At 46.2% G+C, this 9,282-nt stretch overlaps 1 protein-coding gene across 1 annotated transcript in view; it reads left to right on the top strand.

Moving 5' to 3' along the window:
• Positions 1-9,282, top strand: part of CSUI_006795 (histone lysine methyltransferase set1) — a 13,169-nt gene continuing 3,887 nt past the window's right edge. Inside the window, exon 1 of the mRNA XM_068066947.1 lies at positions 1-8,958. Coding sequence (XP_067921077.1) covers positions 63-8,958 — 8,896 coding nt within the window. The 5' untranslated portion in view covers positions 1-62. The remainder of the gene's footprint in view (positions 8,959-9,282) is intronic.

The following is a 9,282-nucleotide window of genomic DNA, read 5'->3' as shown; positions in this document are numbered from 1 at the left end:
CTTCTCTTTCTTCTTCTTCTCATCGACGTCCTCGACATAGATGGGATCAGAGACCTTCTGATATGTTAGATATGTCTGCCGATAGAAACATACAAGGAGATAAGAAGAAAGAGAAAGAACTCCACCATGCGAAAGAAAGAAGAGAGATGAACCTTTCCTCTTCTCCTGCCCCCCCCCCGTCATCTCCTCCCCCTCCTTTACCATCTCCTTCACGCCCCCCCGCCGTCCTTTCCCCTCCTTCCTCGTCGTCGTCTTCGTTCCTTTCTCCCATGCATGCATCTCGTATATCACCCAGTCGTTTGCCTCATCAAAGCCATTATCATCCTTCAGATGATCTTCTGTCTCTTCGTCATCGTCACCGTCGGCAAAGCAGGAGTAGCAGCGGGAGTGAGATGAGCCGGAGTAGTTGTGAAGGAAGTAGACGTTCACTAGAGAGTCGCGAGAGAGAGGAGGTGAGAGAGAGGAGGAGGAGGAGTTCAGAAAGAAGAAGAGAAGGAAGACTTCCTTCTTCTTCTTTTGAGGGGAGAAGAAAACCTTCAAGAGAAGTTGAGCTTACCCCTTGTCGTTCTCCAGGCATAGAAACTCAGGGAGAAGAGAGAAGGGGGAGAGGACCTTGTTCCTTTTCATCCTCTCTGAGAGAAGAAAAAGAACGAGATACTAGCGGATGCCGAGAAAGAGGAGGAGGAGAAGAAGAACAACACTATCATGAGAGAGGAAGGGGAAGAAGTATAAGAGGAGAAGATCAGGAGGAGAAGGGAAGAAGAAGACGAGGTGTTTCTTCTTCTTCATCCTCTCGTTCTCTCTCACAGTCAAGGCGTCATCAAACTCGACCAAAGAAGGCAGCCATTCCTTCAGGAACATCTGCATCTCTACATGATGAGAAGAATTCGAGAAGACCAAGTGTCTCTCCACCTTATCATGGGAGCTACAGGTCCTCCAGGAGATTTTCTATTACCGACTCTTCTTCTTCTCCTCTTCATGAGCCTTTTCGTTCATCTGATAGAAAAGAAGAAGGCGGAAGAGTTGAAAATAAGCTCCGTGCAAGAGGGAGCTTTCACGATGGAGTGAGAGGTGAGGGAGGAAGAGACCATAGCGAGACTTATTTCAGAAATGCAGGAAGAAGAGATGACCGGGGTGAAGGAAGAAGTCATGCAAATGGAGTGTCTGACGAGATGAGGGCCATGGTGATAGAGAAAGGGAGAAAGTACGCTCATGATGAGAAGGGTCGCCGGGTGTCTGTAGATAGGAAAGAAGATAGGAATGGTGTGAAGGGAGTAGGAGTAGTAGTTGCAAGAGAGGGAGACGATAAGAAGAAAAGAGATGTCTCAATCTCGTCTGAGAGTCTTAGAAGCCGCACGAGTGACATACAACACGGCAAAGACAGTGAAAAAGAAGGTGAGAATGAGGGAGGTTTGAGAAGGAGAGATCTTTCTTATCAAAGGAAGAAGACGTCTTCTGGTGCTCATGCTGTGGATCGAAAGAACGCAGGGCGCGGAGCTGAGATGGGGGAAGAGGAAATAAAAAGAAGAAGAAATACATCAAGTGTATCTCCTTCTCCCTCATCTCCTTCTTCATCTCTTGGGTTAAGAGGGGGAAAGGATAGACTTCGTCGTTCACTGAGAGATCAGACAAGAGTGTCTGAGGATGCTGCAAGGATGGAGGCCGCTACAGGTAAACAACAAGAAGAAGAACGCAGAAGAAAGGATCGCAGCAGTAGCAGACAGAAAGAGAGAAGTTTGAGTTTGCTATCGTCTCGTAGTCTTCTACAAAGTGAGGATTCGATAGCTTATAGAAATCGAAGAAGGCAGGACGAGATGGTAGTGAAAGATCATCGGAAAAGCCGATGTATAAACTCGAGAGAAGACGAAGAAGAAGATTGCTCGACTTCTCAAGCCGTTCATCCGAGGGAAGGAGATTTCTCTTCTTCTTTTCTTCGTGCTAAAAGGCGGTCCCTTCGAGAAGATAACGGTGATATGCGTCTAGATTATAGTCATCATAAGGAGAGAAGACTTCACGGCGAAACCTCTTCTCCACAGAGAAGAGATGCTTTTCCTTCTTCTTCTTGTGAACATGCATCGCCACCTAGTAGAGATCGTGGAAGCAGCCGCGGTCATCATCGAAGTTTTGATCAGCCTTCTGGAGGAGACACCGGGTGTACGTACACCCCGAGTTCTTCTGATCGTTTTCACCATCGAAGACGACATAGTCAACACGAGAGGTCTCCCTCTTCTGCTCCGACTTCTTCTTCTCATCTTGAACCAAAATTTGAGAGGAAAAGAGCAGAAGAAGACTCTTCAAGGTTTCCCACAAGACCTTCTTCTTCTTCGTGGCACCGTCAACAGGAAGAGGAAGAAGATGAAGAGATGAGAAGAAGCAGACGACAACCCTCGTCGGAAGGGAATGTGTCGCCTGTTTCTCCTGTTGAGAGAGATTTCGATGAAGTCTCACTACATATAGAGAGAGATGGGAGAATGGACGACTCCTATCATTCTACTATTAGAGGAAGTGAGGTAAGCCTTGCAGGAAGAGATGGTCGGCATCTGCCGAGGAGGAATGATGCCTTCACTCCAAGGATGAGCTCTGAGAGGGGAGCAGCAGAGAGAAGAGGAAGAAGTCTACGTGAAGATGATAAAACAGCGTCTTCACCAGGAAGGACAACGGAGAAGGATAGAGGAAGGCATCGATGTGTTATAAGACATCGGCTTATAGAAGATGACCGAGTGTCTACAGTAAGAACCTCGTTCTATTCAAGAGCGAAGGACATGAATGAGAGACTTCAATCTACAGACAGGAAAGGAGAAAAAGAACCTCGATCTTCTTTCGACGACAAGACTCATCCCACGCGTCGAGATTACCCTTTCTCTTCTTCTTCTCCTTCTTCTTCTCCTAACAACGAGAGAGAAACAGAAGGACGGTCCTTCTTCCAGAGAGGGAATGAAGGGGAAAACACAGAAGACTCCGTCGAGAGGAGAAGAGGAAAAAGAGATCTGCGGAGAACAACGTCTCGTGATTCTGGCACAGAAAGAAAGAATAGAAGCTCAGAAGCGGAAAGAGAAGAAGAAGAAAGACAGCTGAAGAAGAGAGGGGAGCAGCATATCACTCCTACTACAGCTGGCTCAATAGATCAGATGGCAGGTGGGCATTCTGATCCAAAGAGTTTCCCCATATCTCACCAAGGGAAAGAAGACTCTTCGTGTTTTCATAGCTCTTCTTTGACTACACGAAGCGACAGCTTTTGTAAGCCAGCCAAGAAGGGTGGAGATTCGAAATGCGAGAAAAGAGAAGAAGGGGACATCTCCGGTAGTCTTGCAGACGGGATGAGTCCTCAAGAGAGGGAGAAAAGACAGAAGAATCTTTCTTATCCTTCCGCATACAGAAGCCATGATCGGAGAAGGCTTTCTCTATCAGAAGAGGAAGAAGAAACGCATCAAGAGAGTAGATCCTCTTCTTCCTCTTCAGTAGAGAAGAAAAGAATGCTGTCTGTCTCAGAGAAAGGCGAGACACCCCCCTCCCCGGGAGGTCGCCATCTCGAGAGAGGATTTCGCTTACGTCATACTGTGTTAGACGATGAAGAAAGAGGCCACCCTTCACTTGAGAATCCTCGTGAGAATCGAAGGAGAAAAGGCCCAGAAGAAAAAGAAGAAGAAGAAAGAAGGGGAAGAAGACGAGAAGAAGATTCTCAGATCGATGACGGTGATGATCGTGATGCCGTCCATAGTCATAGTGGGAGGACATCGTCATCCTCCTTCTTCTCCTTCCGGTATACAGACACCTCAAGAAGAAGAGAGAATGCCTCTTCCGATTCTGAAGTAAAAGAAGAAGAAAGTCAAGGTTATAGAAGGGATACTTCTCATCCTTATCCTGTTGACGGTGCTCGCCATTGTGAGAAGAGGAGAAATCGAAGTGACGGTCTCTTTTCCTTCAGACATTCCTCGGGGAGGAACGACAACTGGAGTATTTCGGGGAATTACTGCGGTCTCCAAGAGAATGAAGGAAGAGGAAGGGCAAGAGAGACAAGACGTAAAGAAGAGATGAAAAGAAGACTGATCTCTCCTTCTCCAAAAAGAGGAGAGAGAGAAGAAAGAAGAGGGGATGATACCCTTCTCTCCAAGACGGGGATAGAAAACAGGCAAGATGAGAAAGAAGGAAAAGAAGTGAGCCATAAAACCTTAGAGAAAGAAAGAGGTTCCCGTCCAAAGAGTCTTTCTCCTATGACATCTCTCTCTTTGTCAGGTGTCTCTCCATCTGTATCGGATAGTCTAGGTACCGGTGTAGGAAGACATGAAGGACGGGGGACTGTATCTCCTCAATCATCTACGTCACCTCTCTCTCCTTTCACAGAAGAACCTCGAGACGAAGGAGAAGAAGAAGAAGGCCGCCTTCGATCGACCCTCTTGCTCTCTCTTCACCGTGAGAAGGACGAGGCAGGTAGTCATCGTAGCTGTAGAAGAAGTGCCAGTCGTAGTAGTAGTAGTAGTCATAAGAAGACCAGTCGCTATCGCTCAAGGCGATCTAGTTATGAGGTAGAGAGAGAGGAAGAGGAGAGAAGAAGAAGAGAGAAAGATCATCCTGATAGACACAAAGCAGAAGAAGAGAAAGTTCTTCATTCTTCACGAGAAGACTCTCATTCTCTTCCCCTTCATCCATCTAGAAAGAGTAGCCATAGTAGGTGGGATGCAGGTGCTGTATCACCGTCCATCCATTCGGAGAAATTTGGGGACGTAGAAGCAGGCAGAAGGGCAGAGGAAGAAGAAGAGAAACAGAAGACGAAGAAGGGGAGCAGTGAAGTCTATGAAGGAGACAACAAAGGCTCTCTAGGCTCTCGCCGAGGTCGTCTCTCTAGTAGAGGGGTGGCCCCTCCTTCTATGAGTGCGTCTCACGCTTCTTCTTCTTCTTCATCTTCATCTTCTTGTTCCTCCTCCTCCTCCTCTTCATCTTCAGCAGAAGGTAGAACTTCTTTTCGCAGTAAGTGCGAAATCTATAAACCTCTAGGTACCCAGTCAAGTGAGAGAGATGTCAGATCAAGAGAAAGAGAAGAAGGACAGCGAGCGCCCCAAGGAGTCTCTCGGCAAGAGGCCACAAGTGACCAGGAAGAAATCTCATCTCCCTCTTGTTCTCTTCACGCAGAATCAGATAGGACAAGAGAAAGAGAGAAGGAGATTGAGATACAGAAAAAAACCTATGTCAGAAGAGGTGATAGACTGTCTAACGGTCTTAGCACATCTTTGAAGTCCAACTGGGGTGTATGTACAGCACCCCTTACAACATCTCCTCTCTCCCCTTCGGATGAGAGTCGACTTACTTCGTTAACTTCTATCTCTTCCTTCTCTTCTCCTCCTCCTCCTCCCCCTTTTTCTTCTTCAGCAGTAGACGTGTCTCCTTCTCAGTCTTCTCCAAATGTCAAGGTTTTTCCTTCTCTCTCATCTGCTCTTCATTCTACATCCTTGTCCTCTCCACCACAAGCAGTTCAAGAACCTTGTTCCTTATTACAATCTTCTTATCTCTCTTCTACTCTCCCTGGTCTTGCAACTTCTTCTTCTTCTTCGGCACATCAGAAAGATGTTTTTCTTGCAGGCCAGTCAATTCGTAGACAGGGAGGTGCGATGAGTAAGAGAGTCTCTTCACATGATCTCTTTCTCTCTCTCGCAGGTCTAAGTCATCTCCAAAATGTACAAGATATCTTCGATTACGATGAAGAGTATGAACGCTTCGGTTTCTTCCCTGATATAAAAACCTATGCAAGACCCTCAAGAAAGAGGTCGACAACTCCCCTCAGCAAACACCGCCACGGCATAGTAGATCTTTCTTCTTCTTCTTCTTCCTCTTCATCCCCTGCAGGTGGCTATAAGGCAGAAGGAAAGAACGAAGAGGAAGAACGTCATGTTGCTCTTCTCCCTTCTATGGAAGGAGAGGAGAGACGAGGAAGAATAGGAGGGAGTTCTTCTCTCAAGGAAGAAGATAAAGAGGGGGGACAGACGGGGAAGTTGCAGAAACGTCCTATGCATGAAGGGGATGACGCATCAAACAAGATCGGCGAGCATGAAGGAGATGAAAAGGGAGAGGATCGAAATGTTGCTAAGACAGAGATGTCAGCAGGAGAGAAGGAGAAGAAGAAGAAGAAAAAGAAGAAGGACAAAGGTGAGAAAGGTGGCCTCTTAGGACCACACTGCCATCATAAGATCAATGGAGATGATGCAGGTGAAGCTGCTTCCTCTCCATCGCTTGTTAAGAAATCGACCTCTGCATGCGAACATCTTCCGCCTGGATGGCTCGAAATGGGATCGAGTCCGCCCTCTAAACGGGTGAAGATCGAGATAAAAGAGGAAGGCGAAGAGGGGGGGAAGAAGAAGAAGAAGAAGAGAGACGGAGAGAAGAGAAAGAAGAAGAAAGATGATAGAGATACAGGAGAACAAGGAGAAGAAGGAAAGGGAGATTCGAAAACCGCCTCTTCATTGAAGTTGTCGAAGGAAGAAAAGAAGATCCTCAAGCGTCAGTTAAGAAAGGAGGAAAAACGGATAGCGAGACTTGAAAAGAAGAAGAAGAGGAACACCAGACAAGTGAATGATGAGAATCGCATCGAATGTATAGACACTTCCCTCAAGGTAGATGTCTTGCAAGAGAAAGAAGAGAGGGAAAGTGAGGAGATTTCAAGAGAGAAAGAAGATGAAAGCTCCTCTACGGAGAAAGAAGGAGAAGAAGGATCGACACGAAGGAAGCAGGAAGGAGAAGAAGAAATCCTGAGTAGTATGAAAGAGACGATGTGCTCGTCCCACATGAAAGAAGAGATCTTTCAGGTAAATCAAGAGCTTTCTGGAAAGGAAAGAAATAGAGAGCAAGAATGTTTGAGAGAGAAGAGAGGAGGTAAGAACGAGGAAGAAGAAGATGGAGAACACGAAGGAGAACGATCTTCTCTCTTGTTGAATACGGTGGACTATGCATGCAGTAAGAGAACCGGTACAGGAGGAGGAGAAGAGAAGACTTTAGATGAGAGAAGAACGAGCGAGGAGAAGAATAGGAAGATCTTGATGGATGGGTTTCTGTCGCGGAGAAGACGGCGACAGAGTGAAGAAGATTTCGAAGACGAGAAAGAAGCAGAGGCTAGGTCGGGAGAGAAAGAGAATAGGAGAGGTGATGTGGAGGCTCGTGAAGATGAAGAAGATCCTCGGAGTAAGGGAGGAACTGAGGCAAGATCATATACAAGAGAAGAAGAGCAAGAAGAGAAAGAGGACGTACAAGATGAGAAGGGGCACAGAAAGAATGAAACAATGATAGGAGAGGGTTTACCTGGGGGTGCCGATGATGCTGAAGCGAGAGGATATGTAAAAAGAGAAGGAAGAGAAGGAAAGGAAGATGCGATGGCGAAGAAAGAGAAGAATATGAAGGGACTTACGAAGAAAGGAAGAAAAGATCTCTCAGCATTAGGGGCGAATCACTTCAAGAAGAATGAAAGCAAAGATGCCCTTCCCCGAGAGCTTCTCTCTCTCTTTCTAGATGACCGTGTCTGTTCACCCCGGAGAAGATCTACACGAGATGCCCCTTCTTCCTCCTCCTCCTTGTGTGAAGTTTCTATGAGGCACGGGGAAGAGACTAAGGTCAGAGAAGGAGAAAAAGAAGAAGAGAAAGATGCGAAGAAGATCATCTCTCAACTACCTCCTTCAGGGAAAGGCAAGAAGCGAACGGGTTCATCGCAACTCTTTCTTAGTAGCAAGAAGAGATCTTGCATGCCAGCTTCAGGTGAGGTAGAAGAAGGTCAGGTGGTTCGTGAAGAAAGGGAAGAAGAGAAGGAGGAAAGGAGGAGCTTGGTCCAGGATTTTGAAGATGAAATGTCAACGACGAAGAGAGAAGAAGAAGAAGGAGGAGATGCTGATCACCTTCATGAAAGAGGAGGAAGAAGAAGTCCCTCAGGAGAATCAAGAAGTCCCCAGAAAGGTTTGACGAAAGATCTTCATCTTGAAGAGAGGGAGGTTTCTATGAAAGGAAATGAAGAGGGAGAAAAGCTGTCGAAGAAACCGAAGGTGCATCCAGAGAGAAAGACGTCGACCGCTCATGAAAGAGAAGAGGAAGAACAACAGGCGCATAGAAAGATGAAGACAGTTGGGGAAGGTGTATGTCTCTTCAGTGAAGACGAGGAATGGAGAGATAGGGAAAGAGAAGAGAACAAGATAGAAGTAGGAGAGGAAAGAGGCGAAGAAGGAGAAGAATGTGATAGAGAGGATCGTGTGAAGAGAGAGAGAGGAGAAGAACCCTTCAATACATCAGAGGAAGAGAGGTTTCTCACGTTTCTGGAAGACCTTAAGGAAGAAGAAGAGAAAGCTCTTCGAAGGGCTGCTGCGAATGTCTATGGAGAGGAAGCTGTAAAGATCTTTCTTGAGAGAAGGAAAACATTGAGCTGGGATGAAGAAGACGAAGAAGAGAATGAAGAGGAAGGCCGTCGACGACCTCTCTCTCTGTTTGGTGGAGAAGAGGAAAAAGAAGAAGGAGAAGAACAAGACGACGTGGAAAGAGGGAGAGCCGAAGAAGAAGAGGGCGCTCAAAAGAAAGGAGGTGCGATGAAGAAGAAGATAAGGAAGAAGGCGGCTGAGGTGAAACATGAGGGTGACGAAAAGAAGAAGAAGAATGAGAAAGAAAAGAAGAAAGAAGAGGATGAGAAAGACACGAAAACTGGTCTCATAATGCCAATTCCCAATGAGAGAGACCGTTACCTTTCTTCTTCTTCTTCACTCGTTGAGAAGGAGGACAGAGGTGGTATGGAGGAAAGAGAGGAAGAAGAGAAAGACAAAGAGAATCTTCTTTCCGCGGAGGACAAAAAAGAAGAGAAAGAAGAAGATAGAAACGAGGAAGGAGAGAAGTCATCTCCTCAGGATCAAGAGGGAGAGAAAGCGATAACTTCTTTGGCTCACAAGAGAAAGAAGAAAAAAACGCCTTTTGCTGATGACCCAGAGATTGAAGAAAAGATCAGTAAGCAATATACTTATCTACTTGTGTACTTTAATACATACGTATACACATATAGACATACCTAACTACATATCCACGTACATACATACAGGTATACATGTTCTCTTCCATGTATTTCTCTTTCTCTGGAGACTCGGTGGGTCTGCGTGTCTGTGTATACTCCCTATCCTTTACATCTCTCTAGATATAAACAGACAGACAGACAGGTGTATGCAAGCAGGACAGCGATATCTGTACGCAGTACTACCTACGCTCTTTCTCTCTCTCTTGGTGTCTTCTCGATAGCCTTCTAAGAATACCCAGGACAGTCAGAGTAAGAGAAGG

Source organism: Cystoisospora suis (assembly GCF_002600585.1).
Source record: "Cystoisospora suis strain Wien I chromosome Unknown contig_3492, whole genome shotgun sequence".
In the NCBI taxonomy this organism is placed as follows: domain Eukaryota; phylum Apicomplexa; class Conoidasida; order Eucoccidiorida; family Sarcocystidae; genus Cystoisospora; species Cystoisospora suis.
The sequence above is the reverse complement of the archived record's forward strand: the minus strand, read 5'-3'. Positions and strand labels throughout refer to the sequence as shown.